The 24,337-nt window shown below is 40.1% G+C and overlaps 1 protein-coding gene across 14 annotated transcripts in view; it reads left to right on the forward strand.

Moving 5' to 3' along the window:
* SNX25 (sorting nexin 25) overlaps positions 1-24,337 on the forward strand; it is a 166,386-nt gene that overhangs the window by 21,077 nt on the left and 120,972 nt on the right. For 13 of the 14 annotated variants that reach the window (XR_010601841.1, XR_010601839.1, XR_010601842.1 and 10 more), the window contains exon 3: positions 14,223-14,439. Coding sequence is in view for 5 of the 14 variants with exons in the window: in XM_065597936.1 (XP_065454008.1) it covers positions 14,223-14,439 (217 nt within the window). In the remaining 9 variants the exon portion in view is untranslated. Of the gene's footprint in view, positions 1-14,222; positions 14,440-18,958; positions 19,032-24,337 lie in introns of those variants that run through there. The other variant, XR_010601845.1, reaches the window with a different exon arrangement.

Below are 24,337 nucleotides of genomic sequence, written 5' to 3' on the forward strand. Positions count from 1 at the left end.
GGTTGACAGCTGCTGGAATACTGTGTCCTGTTTTGGTGTCAACAATTAAAGAAGATGTAGGTAAATTTGAAAAGGTTCAGAGAAAAGCCTAAAGGAATGGAAAACCTGCATTATATGAGAGACTGAAAGAGCTCAATCTATTTAGTTTATCAAAGAGAAGGTTAAGGGGTGACTCAATCACAGTCTATAGGTACTTTGAAGAGCCCTCTATTATCAAATTTTTGTTCTCCATTAAGCTAGCAAAGATATAACAAGATCCAATGTCTGAAAGTTTAAGCTAGATAAATCTAGGTTGGAAATAAGGTGCAAAATTTTAACTGTGAGGTTAATTAACCATTGGAACAATTTACAAAGGACTGTGGTGGATTCTCCATTACTGTAATTTTTTAAATCAAGAATAGATGTTTTTCTGAGAGAGATGCTCTAATTCAAACAGGAATTAATTCATGGTTACACAGGAGGTCAGAGTGGTCCCTTTTGACCTTGTAATCTATGAATGAAAAATTAAGGACTATTAATGCTCATTTGTATGCTGCCTGTTAATAGCGTATGCAGACAGCACATACAGTTGTTCATGAGCAATTGGAACACAAAGGACCAGGCACTGAGAGGCACCAGGCATCGGCTACTTCCAGTGATTGAAACAGGAGCTTTAGGTGTTCATAACATCTCAAGAAAGGCACGAAGAGCTAGTGATATGGTTGTACACACAAAGGGGCTGAGCTGGCTTCATTACATTTACTGAGAAAACAGTTGGAAGCAGTATTGGACCCAATTCTGCAACATCCTGAGCAACCAGGATACTTAGCTGAATTACAGATTTGAGCGTTAGAGAGACAAGGTGGGGGAGATAATATCTTTTATTGGACCAACTTCTGTTGGTGAGAGAGACCAGCTTTAGAGCTTACACAGAGCTCTTCTTCAGTGGTGTTAAACTAGCTGTAATAAACCTCAAATGATCTCTGCTAGGGCTAACATTTGTTTGCTACCTGTGTCTGTATCTATACACAAACTTCAAATTTTAAGCATATTTGTAAGCAGCTGTGATAGGTTCTGTCTTCAGGAAACGATTATGAGCTACCAAGAGCTATTATGCCCATGCTTTCTCTCCATCTTCCCCCCAGAAATTAAACAGTGTCAGTGTTTGTTCTATTCTTCTCTCTCTCTCTCTCTCTCTCTTTTTGACAACATAATTCTGATGTGGAACCTTTGGGATTTGATCAGATGGATGCTTTTTAACTTCACATTGTAATGCCTGGAGGATTGTACACTAGCTCAAAAATAGTACTGATTAACAGCTACCTATATATTAGGATTTAGGTTTTTCTATACAAATGTTATTGCTATATATTGAATCATAAATTTTTTTTTTGAAAATTGAGAGGGGAAAATTGTGTATTGGAAATGGTTCATAAGACAATTAGAGGGCTCTTGGGCTGTGGAGTGCTGAGGAAGATTAGTTTAATTATATTTCTTTTTAGTAATCACTTATTTGTATAACATCATAAATGTATTGTATTTTTGCAAACCCAGAGTAAGATGTGCTCTTTATCCCAAAGAGCTCACAAGCTGAGATAGATGAATCAGGGCAGCAATTCATGTAAGGGAGGGATGTAGAGATAGAATAAATGCCTTAGGCTAGGTCTACACTACCCGCCTGAATCGGCGGGTAGAAATCGACCTCTCGGGGATTGATTTATCGCGTCCCGTCGGGACGCGACAATCGATCCCCGAATCGACGCTCTTACTCCATCAGCGGAGGTGGGAGTAAGCGCCGTCGACAGAAAGCCGCAGAAGTCGATTTTGCCGCCGTTCTCACAGCGGGGTAAGTCGGCTGCGATACGTCGAATTCAGCTACGCTATTCACGTAGCTGAATTTGCGTATCTTAAATCGACTCCCCCCTGTAGTGTAGATGTACCCTTAGAGAAATAAGTTTCAAGGAGGGGAGGGCAGAGGGAGGGTGCTTAGCAGAGTAAAAGTGGGAGTTGGTTGCAGGCTGTAGGTTGAAAGACAACAATGGGAGAAGGAGATGAAAGCAGTAAAGACTGGGGATTAAGAAGTGTGGGGGAAGGGGAGTGAGAGGCAATGAGACCAGAGGTGTAGACAGAGTTACTGTAACAGGGTGGCTTATCCTAAGGGAAGGAGGCCTGGCCTGGGGCCAGGCTATCCTGATGGGTAAAGATAGCAATCAGGTGATTTCCATTATAAGAGCACTAGGAAGCTGCAGACGGAGGGATAATCTAGGAAGTTGTGGCAGAGACCACAGAGAGAGCAAGGAAAGGCTCCTGCAGGGAAGACCCTGGAACCAGAGGAGTTGCTGCAGCTAGGAGGAAACACCGGGACAGTTTGGAAGTCAGAGCCTGAAGGCTGAATTCCAGCCAGGTGAACCCTGGGAGTGGTGATGGAATTGGGACCTAGGTCTGGGAAGGAGGACTGGGGACCCCCTAGCTCAGGAAGACAGACACTGAAGACTTTGTAAGGACTAAATAAATGGGACCACAGGAGGAGAATGTTTTAAGTTACCATTGGACTGGTGGTGTGCAGTTCTGAAGGGGGGCCCTGAAGTGGGGGAAAATAGAGACAGGGTACTGCAAAGTAATTTCTGGCCTTGAGGGGGCATCAGAAAGTGGCCGACCCTGTTCCCTTATATTTATGTATGGCCTAAAAGGTGAGGATGAGGCACTTTAAGTAGAGAAAGGCAGTCTTGCAATTGTAAACTGATCATTAAACTTAAAACTAACAAGTAGCTGATCTCTACTTCTGCAGCTGGAGATTGAAGGGGGACTTAAAGATGCTTTGCCTATCATCTCCCATATCGTGTCTTTGTAAAATTTGTGAGTTATGGCTGGGTATACCCCTAAGAAACCTGTTGATAATCTCAGAAATCCTTAGTCCAGTCCTTTGTATAGCTGTGTGATAATGTTGAACAGAAAGCAGGTGCACTTGGGCTTGTGGGTGTGGTGCTGGTGTGAGCTAGATGGACTCTCTAGTTTTGAGATGGAGAGTTCATTTCATATCATCTTAGCATGTTTCTCTGTAAAACTGGGCCAGAGACCGATTTCTTCTTTAAACACATCATGAAGTATTGTAATTGAAAAGCAAACAGCAATAAATAAATCTCTACAGTATCTCAAGTTTTCTTGAGACTGGATATACAGAATCTATTAGTTTGTTCCTTACAATTTTATAAAGTGACAGTAGATCTGATAATTCCATCACTCAGGTCAAATTTTCCACTTGCCCCCAAATAGTTCATCTTTGCTTCCCTTCTTACCTTTCCTCCCCACACTCGATGTTAATAGTGCCTTGTAATGTACTAAATTATAATTTTTTCCCCCCTAAGGTGAAATCACAAACAAAGCTGTTTATTACAAAGCAGCACACAATAAGGTACCCTTTAATAAGTCATCCTTTCTTTGTTAGAGGTCAAGGTAACCCTTCTGTTTCAAATGAATTTTGTTTCAATATGCTATATGTCAAAGCAAAATCTTGTTGCAGCATTAACTATGGAGGCCCTATCATTGCCTCCATAATAATGATCCCATTCATTTTTATTATTCCCAACTTTGTTTCATTTTTAAAATAATACTGACAACCTATTAGTGTAGCTTTTCTTAGTTAAAATATCATCGCTATTAGACACATTATTCAGCTACTGTTCTATGAAATTAGTGTAAAAGGTCAGAGTTAAGGCTGTCTTTATCTATTTTTGACTGTTATGTTACCTACAGTATCAACTTTTTAAATTTAAAGTTGACCAAGACTTGTCTGAGGATTTCCCTTTTTATTTCTAAGAAATATCTTATGGTATAATGAACTTATATAGATTTAAGCCATAAAATTTTACCCACATAAATCTCTGTGCACTGGAAAGGCTTATCTGGCAAGTTTCCAAATAACTAATTAGTCTGAATTCCTCTTTTTTTTTTCTTTAAAGGTATCTCTCATTGGGCACCCAAAAATTGAAGCACTCCAAATTGCTAGTCATTTTTAAAAATTGAGGCTTTAATTGATTTCTGCTAGGCTTATAAGCAAAACTTAAAAGTTCTCTATTCACTCCCTCAGAGCAACTAGTCCTACACTGACTCCTGTAAATGTTGGTCTTCCTATTTAGTGCAATTCATCCCATCAAAATGAAACCTGCAGTCACGGTTTCACACTTCCTCCCAGCTGCTGTAATCTATATGAATTGGATTGTGGATCACAAAACACACTTACTAATATTTTAGTATATAAAATGTAAAATAAATAGTGATAATATACAAGCTGGGACTTTGAAATTCAAACAATTTTTTGGTAATCTAAAATGCCATGGAGACTGCATCCAATTTGTCAAGGGAAATAGCTTTACTGACATGAAATCTTGTCTATCTATTTTGTGCTTCTTTATTAGTTCTCTTTCATATACAGTATTTTACAAAGTAAGGCCTGATCCTGCAAACACTTATGCACATATTTAAATTTATATGTGTTAATAGTCTTATCAAATTCATTTAGCACTACTTGAGCTTAAAGTTAAGCATGTGTATAAATGTTTGCATAATAGGTGCCTAAAAATCTAAAATGCAAATATTCTACATACAATAGCGTATTCCTGTTTCTGCTAAGGTGTATTCAAAGGCTGTTACACAATTTATTTATTTTCAGGCAGCATTGCTACCATGAGACTGTTTAATGGTCTGTCAGATCCTAGGGTTTCTGAATGTCGCACAGTGGAACAAGGACCACAGCATGTACTATACAAGCATGCCGAAATAATTTGCTTTGTTCCCTGAAATCTAAGGCCTTAATTCAACAAAGCACTTAAGTACCTCCTTAAGACCATCCCTGTTCAGCACAGCTGAATTAAAGGTAACCATGTGCTTAAATGTTTTGCTTTCCTGATTCTGGACTGAATACTGTAACAACACTGCTTATGAAATAGCTGTTAATTGAAAAAGTGTTCTGAATTTTGGAATGCAAATTTATCATATTTTTGTCATACTTTCCTCAGACCTAGGTAAATTACTAACTAAGCCAACCCTCTTATCTTCTCACTTCCACTTCTCCCTGCAACGTTCATTCCAACATAGATACCTTTAAATGTAAGCATATCCTATCTCTGGAAAGTGCCTGAGTTTATCTATAAAACCCAGAATACATGTGAGCAGGATGACTCAAACAAAAAATGTGCTTTTTTTTTTTTTTTTTGTGGTGAGGAGGGACTGATCTGTCATCTGAACATGGAAGGGACATAATCCTTGCCCTATGACATAACTATGAAATTTGGATTTCAGAATTAATCCCACTAACTCTGCATGTATTTTTTACATGTAAAAGGTGTGTTCTTCAACAAATTATTTTAAACAAGACTACTGACAGTAATACAATTAAGATTGCTATATTTAAACTCCTGCGTAACCTCTACCTCAAAAAACAACTTTGGGAACCAGTTATCACTGAATGTTTCAGAGAATGTATTAACTCCAGATTCCAAATATGAAGTCATCACGTCTCCTGCTACCACATGTAGTTATTTAAAATAAATATTCCTGCCTTTTAAAAAGGACATAAATAACCCTTGCTTTTCACTAAGCAGTAGAAACTGGTGGTTTCTTTCCTGATGGATTATTCTTAGTCCTTAGTTCTTAATACTTAAATAAGATCCTTGATTATAATCAGAGTAATGGCACTGAAATACAGCAGTAGGTACAGTTCTAGAAACACTTTAGTTAAATACCAAATGTATATATTGTTCATTTAAAATAATATTTGAAAAAGATTAAAAGTGTTAAAAACAACACAACAACGAATTTAAGACACATGTTTAAGGCTATTGTGTCTTGTTCCACAAAAACAATATTTTGGATATAATGGACTCAAGATAGAAAGCCCACTCTTTAAATTTCTATTTGCTTCTGTGTAATATTGATAATGTGCCGATGCTGTACAATACCCCAAGACAGACTATCCTTGTCCCAAAGAATTTACAATCTGAAAGTAATAACATGATGTGTGCAGGTGCATGATGTAATATACATAGACTTATAACAGGGTGATAGATACACTTAACTTCCATGTATCAGGAGGTAGTTGTGTTAGTCTGTATCCACAAAAACAACCAGGAGTCCGGTGGCACCTTAAAGACTAACAGATTTATTTGGGCATAAGCCTTCATGGGTAAAAAAACCTCACTTCTTCAGCTACATGTTTCACTGAGCTAGAATCATGACCTCTGATACACTCCTTCACTACAGGTTGATCTTAACATTTTAGAATTGTATCAGTGTAACTTCAGTGAAACCACTCCTGGTTTACACTGATGTGAAAACAGAATCCAGCCTCTTCCTTTAATTTTGAGTAATTTATTCTACATGATTTATATTATATAAAGTTCATCCAAGGTATATTATTACTGGTAGTTGCTAAATAGCCTGCATCCATCAAGGATTAATTGACTTTATTTCTTTTAACTTTCTGACCATGTTTTGGCTGATGGTTTAAAATCACTCTACATGTGCTTTTCCCATTTTCTTTGTTCTGATTACACTGCTCTACAGCCAAAATGCTTCTGAAATAAATGTAGTCAAACTTTACTAATTCTGGGTCACTGAGAGCGAAAATGATGCTTAAAATTGTTGATTGGCTCTAGTTTTCAAGATATGCTATTGGGTCAGTATATATGACCCTTGACTTGGGAATGGCGGAGGATAAGTGAGTTATAAAGGGAAGGGATCTCAATTTAAACCAGAAATGACTAAAATACACCTTTGACTGGATCTATGAATAAATCTATGACTGGGTTTGGACAGTACTTGCTTTTTAGGCAAAACAATGAATGATGCAATCTGAAGCTGGTATTGCGTCATACATGATATGAATTGCATCATGTTATTCCTAAAAGTCATGGATGATGCAATCATAACGAAGCTTACATCACTCTGTTGAACAAATTGCCCTATATCAGCTCTAGAAATCATACAGTGTTGTGCTGTCTTATTTGTCAGTGTTTGATTTTGCAAAGGGACACATTTCTGTTTAGCCAAAGTGAGCAGAGATGCCTCGTACTTGTGTGAACAGTGCAGACAACTTCTGCTATGTTTGTGGTGAAGTGACTTTTGCATCACAAAAGCGCAGTATAACCACTGTGGTTAAGAAAGCCTATCACCTTTATTTTTGCTGCAAAATTGGAGATCAGGACATGAGGGGGGCCCCACACATATGCTGCAACACTTGTGCAACAAATCTTCGCCAGTGGTTGAACAGGAAAAGGAAATCTATGCCTTTTGCATTGCCAATGATTTGGAGAGAGCCAACAGATCATACCAGCAATTGTTACTTCTGCATGGTGCCTCCAGTTGGGAAAGGTGTGTCAAAGAAGAAAAAGTGGACTGTGCATTATCCAAATATTCCATCAGCTATACGCCCAGTACCCCACGGAGAAGGACTGCCGGTTCCTGATGCACCAGAATCATTCTCACTTGAGTCAGACGAGGAAGAGGATGAAACTTCTGGTCCTGAACCATCAATGTCACAGGACCCACATTTTCTCCCATCCTCCTCCTCTGAACCACACCTCATAAAACAAGATGAACTGAATGACCTTGTCAGGGATTTGGAACTACTCAAGAGTAAGGCAGAGCTGTTGGGCTCCAGACTACAGCAGTGGAATCTCCTGGCAGGTGATGTTAGGGTTTTCATGTTCCGTGACCGTCAAAAGGATCTTGTCCCATTCTTCTTCATGGAAGGTGATCTTGTAGCCTGCAACAACATCGATGGTGTGATGGCAGCCCTCAACATCGTTCATGATCCAGATGAGTGGAGACTGTTCATTGATTCATCGAAGACGAGTCTTAAAGCTGTTTTATTGCATAATGGCAATGTTTTGCCATCAATTCCAGTTGGTCATGCAGTCCATATGAAGGAAACCTATGACAACATGAAACAACTTTTGAGGTGCATAAACTATGACCAACATCAGTGGCAGCTTTGTGGCGATTCGAAGGTTGTTGCTCTCTTGCTTGGTCTGCAGACTGGATACACAAAGTACTGCTGTTTTCTCTGCGAATGGGATAGTCGTGCAAGAGATTCCCACTACATCAAGAAAGATTGGCCACTCAGACAGTCATTGGAGCTTGGGAGGAAAAGTGTTCAGCATCCACCACTTGTTGAATCAAGGAAGATTTTGTTACCACCCTTACACATCAAGCTGGGTCTGATGAAGAACTTTGTCAAAGCCATTGACAAAACACAAGCAGCTTTCAAGTACCTCCGTGGAAAATTCCCAAGGTTAAGTGAAGCTAAGATAAAGGAAGGTGTCTTTGTTGGTCCTCAGATTCGTGAACTTCTTCGAGATGATGCATTTGACCATGCACTGCGTGGCAAGGAAAAGACGGCATGGAAAGCCTTCCAGTTAGTGGCAATAAATTTTCTCGGAAACAACAAGGCAGATAACTACAGGTTGTTGGTGGAAAACCTCCTCAAGGCATACAAAAGCCTTGGTTGCAACATGTCACTAAAGATACATTTTTTGCACTCTCATCTAGATTTTTTCCCACCGAACTGCGGAGCAGTGAGCAACGAGCACGGCGAGCGATTTCACCAGGACATTGCAACAATGGAGAAACGCTATCAGGGCAAATGGAGCACATCAATGCTTGCAGACTATTGCTGGACAGTGACAAGAGATGCTTCATTTAATGAATACAAGAGACAAGCCAAGAAGCGCCGAGTAGACACTGAATAGGACTAAACTATGTACAGAATAGTTTTTTGCCTTTTGTCTCATAATAAATTTTATTTATATAACCCTTTTGCTGATTTTTAAAGTGTTCCATAAACAGGACAGGTGAAATATCATGTAAAGCAACCATAAACACATGAAAAGACCTAGGTTTACAATTTATGATTAAAACTATCTACACAATATACATAGACATAAAATGTAAAAACTTAAATATCTTAGAAACAGTAGCCAATCAGTTGATTTAATTGTCATATTTGAATTCAGCACATCAAAATACATAATAAATAGCACATTTTATCTCTGAAGCAGACAACTTCTCAAAAATTGTAGACCAGTGTTACACTATTGCCACTATTTCCTGAGCATCTCCTCTGTCTCTCATGACCACATATCCTGTGCAGCATTATATTTTTGTATTCCACCCACCATTTTATTATAGCTTCTTCATTTAGGGTGACCAGATATCCCAATGTTAGAGGCTTTTTCTTATATACACAACTATTACGCCCCCTACCCCCCAAAAAAGTATCCCAATTTTTCACATTTGCTAACTGGTCACCCTAACTTCATTCCTTCTTCTATGATGGCTTTTTGTATAGTGTCCACTTACGTTTTCCTTACTTTGGCAACTAGTTTAAATTTCATCTCACAATTTTTTCTGTCCTCCCAACTAATACACCAGTGATGATACTGCTTGGTTGTAGTTCATTTTATTATTATTTTCAGTATCAGTTCAGGCATCAGTCTAATTTTAATATCTTCTTAAAAAAAAAGTCTTACAGTACTGAGATGTATCTTCTGCCATACTAACATGCTAATAACTAATAGTTACATTTGGTTTGGCCAGTGTCATCTCACCCCAAAGCCAAGCATAACAAAAGAATTAGGTATTTAATGTCTACACTGCCCCTGAAAGGTCTGATTCCCAATGTGGGTAGACAGACTTGTGCTAGCTCAGCTTGAGCTAGTGCACTAAAAAGAGCTGGTGTTGCAACATCCACATTGCTCTTTTTAGTGCACTACCTTAGGTGGAGCTAGCACAAGTCTGTCTACCTGCACTGGGAATCACAGTCTTGTGTTATTTATAATCAGTACTCAGGGCTAAGTTGTCTCCTGATCTCCTCTGACAAGTAGTAGCATGTGTGCAGCGCTGTAGCCATATTGGTCCCAGCATATTAGAGAGACAAGGTGGGTGAGATATCATCTTTTATTGGACCAACTTCTGTTGGTGAGAGAGGCAAGCTTTTGAGCTTACCCAAGCTCTTCTTCAGATCAGGACTACTGCAAGTTGGTCCAGTAAAAATTTTTACTTCACCCATCTTGTGTCTCTAATATAATAGCATGAAGACAAACTCTTTAGATTGCTTTCTTCCATCCTTAATTACAGATTATTGTTACAAGTAACAGAAACAAGGTGAGGGAAAATTACAAAACAAGCTTGTTAGATATTAAAATAAAATACTGTGTGCTAGGTGTTCAAAATGAGAACAAGAACTAAACTATATACATAATAACAAGGAAAATTATTGTCCTTGTTAACAGGAAAAATGCTCTTCAACCCCAAAATGCTGACCATTTTTGTAACTATGCCTATCTCTATAAGACTTTGTTAGTTAATAATACCTTGGATCATTAACGTTGAAATGATTTTTCAGCCTTTACCATTGATACTGATTGTTTTGTTTGCACTTCATTCATCTTATCAATGAAAAGACTAGTTTCCCTACTAATTATAGACCTTTTTTCTCTAGTCTCTCACTGGCTGATAACATCCAAACCAAAAATAGGGTTGAGCTAATGCACTAAAAAGAGCTGGTGCATTGACTTTTCTTTTTTTTTTTTTTTAAGTAATAGTTTTCTATGGACATAGGTTTTGAAAACCTTTTTTATTTGTTACTATACTTAAAAGGCAGGTAATTTAGAGACAACATTAAAGCAAGACTCAACTTGGATAAACATGGTTTTCAGCTATTTGGGGTTTTCTTAAACCCATAACTAACAGCTCTTGGCTAGAAAAAGAGTACCTGGATAATCTTAATTATGTACACAATAGTAATATTTATAGTGCTAAAGAGAAATGATAACTTGGCAGAGTTTGATCGATGTAAAATGTGAGCAAGCACAGAACCTTTGATAATTTTTGAGGCACAATTTTTTTTACAAGAAATAAACAAAAACTAACATCACTCTCAATGTTGCAGATAACTATGGACTGGATCCAAAGCCTGTTGAAGTCATTGTGAGTCTTTTTCATTGAATTCAGTGGGCTTTGAATCAAGCTAGATGAAGATCCAATGTACTTTAGAAACACTAAAATTTATAAGGCATTGCTTTAGGCTATAGAGCAGTGGTTCTCAACCAGGGGCCTGAGGTCCACTGGGGGGCCCTGAGCAAGTTTCAGGGGGTCTGCCAAGCTGGGCCGGCATTAGACTTGCTGTGGCGCAGGACAAAAAGCTGAAGCCCCACTGCATGGGGCCTGAAGCCTGGGGTTCCAAGCCCCGCCATCCAGGGCTGAAGCCGAAGCCTGAGCAACTTAGCTTCACAGGGCCCCCTGTGGCATGGGGCCCTGGTCAATTGCCCTGCTTGCTACCCCCCAACGCTGGCCCTGGCTTTTGTATGCAGAAAAACATTGTTGTGGCACAAGTGGGCCGTGGGTGCATGTGAGGAGAGGATAGGGGGGCTCAGAAAGTAAAAGGTTGAGAACCCCTGCTATAGAGGAACATACAAAAAATTCTAACATACAATAAAAACAATATTAGAATGCACCCTTTTAAATGTAAAAATAAATCCTCTGGGAGGGTACAATTTTACATATTCAGAATTTTCCACTATCCTCCTTGTGCATCTGTTTGATAGAGATCTAACAGAGAAAAGGAAAAACTGAATGTTTTTTAATGTGACTGGAAGATGGTTTTAAACAGCTTGTTTTGGGGGGAGAGATAGTGACAAATATCTAGTGTGTTAAATATACTGTTGACTTATTTATTTCTATGTTCTTTTGAGTCATTTAGATAGTAATGTTTATAAAAATTCTGCTCTCAAAATACTGTAGAGATCAGCATTGTTGTACATTTGAACGTTGTGCTGAATTGCTGTAAATACAAGGAGAAAGTGAATGTTGTGAATTCTTTTGATTGTGGAGAAAACTAGGATCCCAAGTTCGTTTTAGAAAGGTTTTGCCATGAGGGTAATGGTGAATTAAGGACTAATGCCCCTTCTTTTTGAAAGCGAGTATACTTTAGGGTATTAGAAGGGGGTAGTGTTTCTCGTATTTTATAGTTATGTACGTAGAGAAACATAGCCATCGCTCTTCACTACTACGACTCTGCCTCAAAGGCAGAAGGTTCCTGAAGAATACAATACTTTGACCCATTGTGTTAATTCTGGGACAGAGAAATGCATCTACAAGAGAATTCTCACACATGGTTCAGAACAAGAAGTGAGACATTGCCTGTTACAAACAGTGACCACAAATACCACAACACATTGCATTACCGTTATTTTACAGCACCCTAAAAGTGTTGGGTGTCTGTCTTACTAGAAGAAAAGAGCCCTGTCCTGAAGAGCTTACAATCTAATTTCAGAAATGACACTACAAAGAGGAATAACAAAACAGTAAGAGGAGGGTGGTTGAGGAACGAAAGAAGTAACAGCGACAAGAGTATAGTTACTTACACAAGCGCACATTGTCATGGTAGAACAATGTATCTGAAATTACCCTAATCAGTCAGAATCCCTTATATTACCCCAAATTATCCTCGCGTGTACTGAGGACCGTTCTTAAACCTTTATCAGAAGGCCTCCATCTTTGAATAACCATTGTTGTCAGGCTCTTGAGTGGTTGTTTAAGGCAGGTTTCACTGTAATGTACTTTTTTTTTCTCTTTTTTTTCTTTTTGTTGTATTTGATGGGCCAGATATTAGTCGAGAATACTAGGTATACGTTTAATATCTTTCCATTAAAGTCTTTTATTCCATATAAAATAGAGAGGATGGATTGTCTTGTGGTTAAAACATAGGACTGTGTGACTCAGATTGTTCCTCAGTCTTCCTGTCTGACCAGGGGAAAGACCTTTAATCTCTGTGCCTCAAATCCCACCTGTAAAATGGGAATAATAATAATACCTACCTCGGAAGGTGTGTGTCTAAATTCATTAATATATATAGTATGCTCAGATACTCAGAAAAGCCTCTTAAATAGAGCTGGGTAGAACTCTTATGTTCTGTGCAATGGGAAATTCTGACACTTCAAAATTTCCTTTCATCCCAAATCAGAACAAAAAGTCAAAATTTTGAAATGTCTTATGGAACAAAATTTCCATAAAATTCAATTTCACACACTCTTCTCTCCCTTTCCCCCCTTGTTATTTAGTTATCACTGTGACTGTTACAGACTTTCATTTTGTATCTTGCTTACATCTGTGGTTACAGCTGATATGCAGGCTTCTTTGAGCTTCCTCCAGAGCAGTGATGACTAGTGTATAACACTTCAAGCCTAAATGACCATCAGCAAAATAGTGAAACTACCTATACACAAAGACTGTCAAAATACTGACAAAAAGTTTTTCCTAATTACTTTCATTTATAGTAATCTTAGCGGTTGCTTATAACTATAGTTCAGACCAGGGATTGGCAGCCTTTGACCCGCGGCCTGCCAGGGTAAGCACCCTGGCGGGCCAGGCTGGTTTGTTTCCCTGCTGCGTCCGCAGGTTCAGCCGATTGCAGCTCCCACTGGCCGCGGTTCGCCATCCCAGGCCAATGGGGGCTTTGGGAAGCGGTGGCCAGCACATCCCTTGGCCTGCGCCGCTTCCCGCAGCCCCCATTGGCCTGGGACGGCGAACCGCGGCGAAACTGCAGACGCGATAGGTAAACAAACCGGCCCGCCAGGGTCCTTACCCTGGCGGGCCATGGGCCAAAGGTTGCTGATCCCTGGTTCAGACTTAGGTAAATGTTTAATTTTTCAAGTTTATGGTATCTCCTTAACATATTCTAATAGTGATTTCCTTTCTCTAACTACTATGATCTTATAATGTGGTTCAACACTGTCCTTCACCGGGGGGGTGGGTGGGGGGGGGGAATGCTGCCTCTACATGTTTTTTAAATGTGTCTTTGAAATCAAGGTTGTTTAGATGCATGTATAAAGAACAAATTGTGTCAGTCCTCAGCAGACTTGGGAGATGCAAATAATTTAGTAGTTCATATAATAAAATCCATGTTTTGTGATACAGGTATCTGTTTGAGATTTCTGTTTGACCAGTAACCTGACTGTCTGACCAAATCCACTTAAGGGTTTTGCATGGTGACCTCTGGTAATCTCTCTTAGGATCAGATTTCTTTAATATAACATTGCTACCCTTTCTTTCTTTGAAGAGAGAGAGAATTTAAAACCCAAAGGAGAAGATATGCAACCTATTCCTGAACTAATTGTTTTTGTACTATCCCTGTGTGTTTTCCATGTATTAGATGTTGCTATTTATTGTTTTGTTTCTCCTTTTAGTGTTTGACTACAGCTACAGAGATTACATTCTGTCCTGGTATGGGCACCTCAGCAAAGATGAAGGACAGCTATACCACCTACTATCTGAAGATTTCTGGGAAATCGCCAAGCAGCTGCGACAGAGGCTGAGTCACATTGATGTAGTGAAAGTTGTCTGCAGCGATGTAGTGAAAACTTTACTCACACACTTCTGTGACCTTAAAGCAGCCAATGCCAGGTAAAGCAAACATGCATGTTTATCCCCTGTCCTCCCAGTATTTTAGTAGCGTTTTCTGCTTGTCACTTTCTTTCCTTTTGGATGAACTGCCTTGAGGCAATAAAGAGCTTACAATTGAGAGAGAGAAACAGTAAAGACAGGCAACATATAAGTAACATATATAGTCTTTACTGTTGATTGTGAGACACCTGCTACGCTTTTGGGCACTTGGGGGGAAAGGAAACATTCATGTTTCTTTTTCAACTAGGTCAGCTTCATCACTCTGTTTATACTCCTGTTCTTTGGTCACCATGCAGGAAGGTACGTGAGTAATCTCTGAGGGTGCCATGAGACTAGCAGGATTTGGAATGACGACAAAAAGCCATGTACATTCTTTCCAGAAAAGTGCAAGTGTTAATTCCATAATCTTTTTTTCCCCTCTCTCTCTCCTCTGGTATCAGGAAGCAAAGCCCCATGGTTCCTCTCTATCAAAAGTCTCTCTTAGTCAAGTTGTTGGGCCAGGTTTTTCTCCTATTACGAGTCTTTTCTTTGAGAGAGCTCTCTTTATACGCGCTGGGTACTATAAGGTATTCTCCTCTTAATACCTTGATTGCACTCAATCTGATACTTGAAAATGGCTAGCTGTACTTTTAACTGGCCATATGCATATACATTCCTTGATCTGAGTCTACAATATAAACTTGCAAATTAGGCACATTTGTGCCTGTCTACTTCAGAAAATTGCTTTTAAAATTACTCTAATTGAAATATTCTTTGGCTCGTGTGATGAGACTTTGTACCTTCAGGTTGTTTTGCTCACAGTGATATCCATTTGTGCTCTTTGCCCACAATGACGTCCACAGGTCTGTTTCTGATATTGCTCCAGAGAAAAGACTTCTTTCTCTGTGCCCATGACCAGTCTATATATTACCACTTTCCCTGTCTTCCTGAGCAGACAGTCTTAGTGTTTTACTGGCAGGTGTCAGCCTGAATTTTCCCCAGTACACAACAAGCGAAGCCAAAGAGAGATTTACTGGTGGTCACTGTTGCAGGGTTAAAAAAAAAGAAAATAAACAGGTGATCTTTATGTACCTGCAGTGGGGTGTATATATAAAATTCTCTCAGTTGGCCTTTAATTTCAGTTCCAGAATATTTGCATGTTACTTGTTTCTCAATAATGGTCCATGTCTCTTGGCTTTCTGACACTCTTGGCTGTGTTCTCTGAGTGTGCTACTGTAGTTTGTCACTCTGACTTTTGAGCACAATGTGAGCTCTGTCTAGAAGAAAAGTTAGATATCAACTATCTTTCCTTTTAGTCCAGTTAAAAAGAAGTTGGAGACTTTTTCGTTACTATTTTTTAGTTATCACAATACTCAAGTCTTGATTAACAAAAGGCCTCCTATTTGAAATTGGGGAAATATTCAAACTGTAGTTTCCTCCTTTCTGGTACTATAAAATTCTGACTTTTTTTGCTTTGGATGCCTTATTTCCTGTTTATAATTATGTCCATTTCAACTGGATCTTTGTTTCTGGGTTAGGTCATGGCATTTTTGCTCTCACTATACTCACTTAGAGTACCGGTAATAACTAATCCTTTGCTTATTTTCCATTTACTTTTTTTGCTTTGAGTTGATCATGCATCTTTGAGAACACCTGTGAAGGTTGGGACACATTAACATGCAAATGAAAAGGTCACTCCAGAAATCCATCTGCGCAATGATAATCACATTTCTTAATTTACAGATCAGTATTCCATGCAGATTTAAAAATTCCTAAATGCAGATAACAAAAAGATTAAAACTGGATCGGCTGATTACTCTTGCCACAATATAAGATCCTGATACTGGTTCTTAGAAGATCCTTTTTGGTTTTAGGAGCATTCTGAGTTTTTTGTATTAAGTTAATTGTCCAGGACTGTTGTGACTACTGTGAATCTCTCCTACCTCAGTGGGTCCCATAACTTGGGGAGTCTGAATTATTTCACTTCTCGATCTGAAGCTTGAGCACCACAAAAATCTTTCCAGTTCACAAAGACATTATGATTTTAAAAAAGCAACACCAAAATTGGGAACAAACTGTGTTGCAGAATTTTGAATTGATATCTCTAATTGATATAGTATGCCTCAGAGTCTAAATTTTGAAAAGTATGGTAAGTTTAGACTGAAACTTGGATGTTTTGTCTTTGTGTCTGTGATACAAGCCCGTTAATTTGGGTGAGTGAAATCATGGAATCACTTCCTGTTGTGATACTCTCACAAATGCCTCCCGTGCATTGTAGTGGCTCCATGTAATTTTGTTACATATTATGATAGCAAAGAGAGTTTCATCCTTTGGTCAAGTTCAGTAAGTGACCTAGAGAATTTTAAATATATCTTGTTCCATTTTTACAGAGGATGTTATCCATGTATCTGTGTTTAGGGGCTCCCTTACTCTGTGTGACAAGGCTGGTAAGGGTAGGAAGTGTTCTCCCCTCCATGAGGCTAAAGACATTAATGAAGGGGGTTAGATAGTTTGATCGTGGCAGTTCTTGGTCATGTGCATGTAATTAACTGATTTCCACATTTGAGATTTTGCCCAAGGCATATTGGCTGGGGCCTTAGTGATTTGTTCCCCTTTCTCTGTAGCATTGAGCATGAAGTGCCTATTACAGGATGAGGTGAGCATGTTCTTCATGGTGGATTTCCTGTAACTACAGGGGATGGGAATTGGTGAACCTTAATTCTTCTTGTGTTCTGCTTGTTTTTGTGTGATTGTTCCCTTAATGTCTCATCCAAATGGCTGGTTTTGGCTTCAGTAAAGCATAGAAAAGCTGAATGCTAGCCACACTATTTTATTATCTTAGATGGATCGTGAGCTGAAAAGGGTGGTGAATAAATCACTGGAAATTTTCCTAATGGATCTGTTGGAGACACCATCTGTCATGGCAGCATAGTCTAAGTTCTGGCTATGTTAGAGAACAAAAAGCACTCTCATGCCTGGAATTCATTCTCTGTGTGTTTCATAATATAAAATACTTGTTTAATTTCAAAGGCAGAAAGGAAAAATGCCTTTAGATTAAATTACACAGTGTGATTGTAGGAGTTTGGCAGAATAAGGCCAGATTCTAAGTTACTATGAGTGTGGAGATAGTTACCCCTCACCCACTCTTGGACCTAATGAGAGCAGTGCCTGTTGAACAGGTGTAAAGGCACTGTTAGAGTGACCAGAGGGAGTCTGTATTGTGGGCTTCTTATATTGTCTCTAGGCTGTGAGTAAACAGCAGACTTATTCTTACATAAAACTATAGATTAAAAGTGATGAATCTTGATTTAAGAGTAAATCATTTTCTCCCCAAATAGGAATAGAGCATGCCACGATGGGCTGCTTTTTGATAAAACAGTGTTGCAGGTTTTTGCCATTAGATTCACAAGGCCAGTCATGACTTAGTTACATTGATCCCTTGAGGCTGCTGAGCATGGGGTTTTAGGGCAGTGTCTAGCTCTTAGCAAATTTAAAGGGAAAACTGTCTTGTGCATATTGCTGTCTCTTCCTGGAAACAAACAACACAGGAATTACATCAAGTTCTCATTACAAAGCTATTGGTTAGGTTTTTTTCAGTAGTAATATATAGCTTGGTTCTCAATTGTCTTGGCTCTCTGTGTTTGTATATTACATATAATGTGTGTCATTATGCTTGCTATATTTATTACAGTGTATAGTGTAAAGTAATATTCAGTGTAAAATAGAAAGCATTGTTACCATGAAGTCAGCAGGAACTGGTACAAAGAGAACTTGAGAACTAGATTGAACAAAGCCCCAAACACATCCAACTTTAAGGATAGCTGGAGTACAGCTCCCAGTGTTTCCTTTTTCTTTTATAATTCCATTTATCTCTCACAGTTTAAAAATGTCAAGAACTGCTTATCATACTGACCCTCTGAAAACCAATATCAAGTAGATTAACGTGAATTTGAGAGGTTGTTGCAATGAGAGCAGATATTTGGAAAGGATGATAAAAAAAAGTTACAAAATAGTCTTTGAATAAGTATATTATCAAAGTACCTCTTGGCTAGTGCCAGTCTCTGAAGTGTTGGGCTTCTGTGAATGAAGCCTTTGCAAGAAGAATTCATGAAGTTCTAATTTTCTATTATTTGTAATACAGTAGACCTAGAGGCTTCAATCAGGATCAGGGTCTTATTATGCTTGGTCCTCTACTAGCATAGCATTTTTAATCCACTTCATACCATCTTTGATAACAGACCCAAAGTCCCTTTTAGAGTTCTCAGTCTTGCAAGACCAATGCATAGGCTAATAACTACACTGTGAAATACATTCAAACATGTTTGATTAGTATGTCTTTGTTGAAACAACACATGCTGTTAAAGAGGTTCAAGACACTAGATGAGGTGTCTTGATTAAACGAGTGCTATGAATATTTGGGATTGACTTTCTTCTGACTGTGGATATGTTTTTCATTGTCTTTTAAAGCAGGCAGTTTACTTTTTGTCTTTACTGTGATGCTTTCATATACAAGTCTAAATCAACTTATTTCATTTCTTAGAAGTTTCAAACAGATCAAGCAATTTTAATTCTGCTACACTGTCAAGAAGTTTAGAGATCTCAGGGAGATACAGGTAAAGAGATGCAGGCTGCATGTTGCCCCTGGTAGTTCCCAGGGCTGCTTTGTTGTAAATGTGTGCAGAGTACAGAATGTGCTATGGAAATCTTTTATGATTTGTTGCATGCACACTTGAGCTCACCCTTTCATTGTCAAGATGATTAAGAACTAAATATAACTTTGTGGGACTTTTTCTGAAAAACTGCAATTAAAGAAATAGGAAGGCCAAAAGGAATGATTTTCCAGATTTCCGTGGAAAAGGCCATTACTGATTTCTGGAGGAAACTTTCTTACAGCCCCCACTTCCCATGCAAATAAACAAAACACTGTCTTATCTTTAAACTTGTCTCACACTGTAGTAGGCTTTCTGATCTTCACAGTGTAAGTTTCCCAGTCAGCCCCTACAGAATAGATATGGGGTTCTCAGAACTATTCAAGTTTTTTTCAACCACCCTGAGGGCTAGGAACACACACACATAAAATGTAAGTGTATATATTTTAATGAAAATGGATTTTCACATAATCAAATGTCAGGAGTTGGAGCTTAAAGACAAACACCTAGTATTGCAAGACTCGTAATAAAATAGTGAGAGTTGGCAATACTGGAACCAGTGTCAGGAGGTCATGACCACCGTGCCCTTGCCATATTGCTGTATAGGAGGGAGATCCTGATTAGATTCTGGCTAAATGGGAATGGGGTGGGTCACAAACCTAGTCGAATGACTCTCTTGGGCACTCACCAGTGTGCTGTGAGGAAGCCATCAACTGGATTCCGTGAACTTTAAGCCTCCGAAGTCTGAAGAGAGGTCAGGAGCTTGTCTCTAGGCATAGTCATGGGGTGAAAATCCTCTATCTAGCCCCCTCTCCTGAGAGCTTAGACCGTGCAGTCCAACTGCCAAGCCCCTAGAATTAGTGCTGACTACTCAGACTTCCCTGTAGCTTAAAGAAACCTTCTTGCAGAACTCCAGCCATATGGATGCTCTGGTGTCACAGATTAACTCCTCAGGGATATGATATAGGTGTAACCCATGACCAATAGTTGCAAGCTCATGAACTCAGTCTTTGCACAGGATTTGAAAACACTATTGCTCTGTACTTGATACACAGATCTATTAAAAACAAACAAACAAACATCCTCCATGCATTTCCCTGCCTTAGTTTCCTCACCACTCCAAAGCATTCTTTGGGCAGGGGTCAGAGTCCTCTGGGCATCCAAGTTCCTTCTCCTGCGGTGCATGGCTTGTCTTCTCAGCCATGCAGTCCCTCTCTCCCTAGATCGGGGTGGACAAACTTTCTGCCTGAGGGCCACTTTGGGTTCCCAAACTGTATGGAGGACCAGGTAGGGAAGGCTGTACCTCCCCAAACAGCCTGGCCCCTGCCCCCTATCTGCCCCCTCAGAACCCCCAACCCATCCACCACCACCCCGCTCCCTGTCTCCTGACTGCTCCGATCCCTATCCACACCCCTGCCCTCTGACAGGCCCCCCGGGACTCCCACGCCTATCCAACTGCTCCCTGTCCCCTGACTGCCCCCTGAGACTCCCTGCCCCTTATCCAACCCACCCCCTGCCCCCTTACCATGCCGCTCAGAGCCCCGCCAGAGCCAGCCACGCCACCGCGCTGCCCAGTAGGAGCTCGCAGCCCTGCCGCCCAGAGCGCATGGTGAGCTGAGGTTGTGGGGAAGGGAGGACAGCAGGGGAGGGGCTGGGGGCTAGCCTCCCCTGTTGAGATCTCAAGGGCCGGCAGGATGGTCCAGCAGGCCAGATGTGGCCCGCGGACTGTAGTTTGCCCACCTCTGCCCTAGATCATCTTGTTTCTCTGGCCTGGGTTGGTCTCACAGCTAACCTGGGTGCCCCTTGCTACAAAAGGATGCCTGTACCTTCACATCTCCTGCCCCAGACTTCCTGTATGGCTCTGTGGGCATGTCTACACAGCAAAGAAAAACCTGCAACTGACTGTGCTAGCCAACTGGGGCTCGTGGGGCTCAGGCTGTGGGGCTGTTTCATTTCTGTGTAGACTTCTGGGGTCTGGCTGGAGCCTGGGCTCTAGGACCCTCTGGAGTGGGAGGGTCCCATAGCTCCAGAGCCCAGAAGTCTGCAAACAGCAATGAAACAGCCCCTCAGCCCAAGCCCCGTGAGCCTGAGTTGGCTGGCATGGGCCAGCACAGGCTTTTCTTTGCTGTGTAGACATACCGCTTTTCTGACCCATGGAGCCTTTGTAGTTTTTTAAAGGCTAGCTAGTATCAGTACCTTGATGTCTGTCTTTGTTCTGCATTTGGGGATTTTCTGCTCTCTCCTCTTTACCAGCTCCCTTCAGAGAGGTAGGAAAAAATGGTTCTTGTAGACTTGAGCTAACCTGTTTTCCCAAGGTGTTTCCATCTGAATAGGCGACCATTGAATTCTAACGACCTGCCATTGTACCTGGTATGAGAGAGACATGATAGCCATTAAAAAGAAGAACAGGAGGACTTGTGGCACCTTAGAGACTAACAAATTTATTAGAGCATAAGCTTTCGTGGACTACAGCCCACTTCTTCGGATGCATATAGAATGGAACATATATTGAGGAGATATATATACACACATACAGAGAGCATAAACAGGTGGGAGTTGTCTTACCACCTCTGAGAGGCCAATTAATTAAGAGAAAAAAAACTTTTGAAGTGATAATCAAGCTAGCCGAGTACAGACAGACAGTTAGATAACAAGTGTGAGAATACTTACAAGGGGAAATAGATTCAATGTTTGTAATGGCTCAACCATTCCCAGTCCTTATTCAAACCGGCGTTGATTGTGTCTAGTTTGCATATCAATTCTAGCTCAGCAGTTTCTCGTTGGAGTCTGTTTTTGAAGTTTTTCTGTTGTAATATAGCCACCCGCAGGTCTGTCACTGAATGACCAGACAGGTTAAAGTGTTCTCCCACTGGTTTTTGAGTATTTTGATTCCTGATGTCAGATTTGTGTCCATTAATTCTTTTGCGTAGAGACTGTCCGGTTTGGCCAATGTACATGGCAGAGGGGCATTGCTGGCACATGATGGCATATATCACATTGGTAGATGTGCAGGTGAACGAGCCCCTGATGGTATGGCTGATGTGATTAGGTCCTATGATGATGTCACTGGAATAGATATGTGGACAGAGTTGACATCGGGGTTTGTTACAAGGATAGGTTCCTGGGTTAGTGGTTTTGTTCAGTGATGTGTGGTTGCTGGTGAGTATTTGCTTTAGGTTGGGGGGTTGTCTGTAAGCGAGGACAGGTCTGTCTCCCAAGATCTGTGAGAGTAAAGGATCATCTTTCAGGATAGGTTGTAGATCTCTGATGATGCGCTGGAGAGGTTTTAATTGGGGGCTGAAGGTGACAGCTAGTGGTGTTCTGTTATTTTCTTTGTTGGGCCTGTCTTGTAGGAGGTGACTTCTGGGTACTCGTCTGGCTCTGTCAATCTGTTTTTTCACTTCAGCAGGTGGGTATTGTAGTTTTAAGAATGCTTGATAGAGATCTTGTAGGTGCTTGTCTCTATCCAGAAGTCACCTCCTACAAGACAGGCCCAACAAAGAAAATAACAGAACACCACTAGCTGTCACCTTCAGCCCCCAATTAAAACCTCTCCAGCGCATCATCAGAGATCTACAACCTATCCTGAAAGATGATCCTTTACTCTCACAGATCTTGGGAGACAGACCTGTCCTCGCTTACAGACAACCCCCCAACCTAAAGCAAATACTCACCAGCAACCACACATCACTGAACAAAACCACTAACCCAGGAACCTATCCTTGTAACAAACCCCGATGTCAACTCTGTCCACATATCTATTCCAGTGACATCATCATAGGACCTAATCACATCAGCCATACCATCAGGGGCTCGTTCACCTGCACATCTACCAATGTGATATATGCCATCATGTGCCAGCAATGCCCCTCTGCCATGTACATTGGCCAAACTGGACAGTCTCTACGCAAAAGAATTAATGGACACAAATCTGACATCAGGAATCAAAATACTCAAAAACCAGTGGGAGAACACTTTAACCTGTCTGGTCATTCAGTGACAGACCTGCGGGTGGCTATATTACAACAGAAAAACTTCAAAAACAGACTCCAACGAGAAACTGCTGAGCTAGAATTGATATGCAAACTAGACACAATCAACGCCAGTTTGAATAAGGACTGGGAATGGTTGAGCCATTACAAACATTGAATCTATTTCCCCTTGTAAGTATTCTCACACTTGTTATCTAACTGTCTGTCTGTACTCGGCTAGCTTGATTATCACTTCAAAAGTTTTTTTTCTCTTAATTAATTGGCCTCTCAGAGGTGGTAAGACAACTCCCACCTGTTTATGCTCTCTGTATGTGTGTATATATATCTCCTCAATATATGTTCCATTCTATATGCATCCGAAGAAGTGGGCTGTAGTCCACGAAAGCTTATGCTCTAATAAATTTGTTAGTCTCTAAGGTGCCACAAGTCCTCCTGTTCTTCTTTTTGCGGATACAGACTAACACGGCTGCTATTCTGAAACCTTTCATGATAGCCATTATCAGCAAAGGTGGAATTCACATATATAGAGAGGTATGCAGTTTTCATAGTAACAACTTCATAATATCAACCAGAATAAAATTGTGCAGATAGATTCCCCAAAGTGTCACAGAGTTCTAGTATGGAAAAGGTTGAGAACCCTTGTGGCAGATAATGGTCCAGTACTAGAGGATTGTGGTAGATGTTACATTGCTAAAATGCCAGTGTTGTTAGTTTTGGGTTTACAATTATTCATTCATAATTGGGAAAGAAAATTGTAATAGCTCACTGCAGAAGTGGTTTTTAACCCTTTAACAGCCAAGAACACCTGTGGTAAGGTTGCTGAGCGTCCCCATCTACACACATCAAAAGAGATTCTGCAGTTATGCGTAGTCATCTTTTTTCTTAAAAGCTTTTTGTTAAATTTTTTTAAAGTAGTGTTTTCCCCATTCCAATCTTCTTAAGGAATGGGTGAACCGGTGGATTTGTAGCATCAGGAGTAAGGTCATTGTGGTGGTTGATGACAGGCATTTGAATACAGATTCAGTATTCGCACTGAATAGATGAGTGCACCCTTAGACTGCGTATCACTTGCCACTATTGCAAGTAAAACTTTAAAAACTATTTCATTTGGGTCCAGAAATGACGAACCAATTGGAATAGGTTTGTTTTTGTTTTTTTAAATTGTTTTGCCTACCCATGCTTACTAATCTTTCTTCTAAAGGTTATATTTACTAATATTTCACTTATTTTGGGATAGCCAAAGAAAAGTCCCTTGCTTTCCTGAGCAATTGCACTGTT

The sequence above is a fragment of the Chrysemys picta genome, chromosome 5 (genome assembly GCF_011386835.1).
Source record: "Chrysemys picta bellii isolate R12L10 chromosome 5, ASM1138683v2, whole genome shotgun sequence".
NCBI classification, from domain to species: domain Eukaryota; kingdom Metazoa; phylum Chordata; order Testudines; family Emydidae; genus Chrysemys; species Chrysemys picta.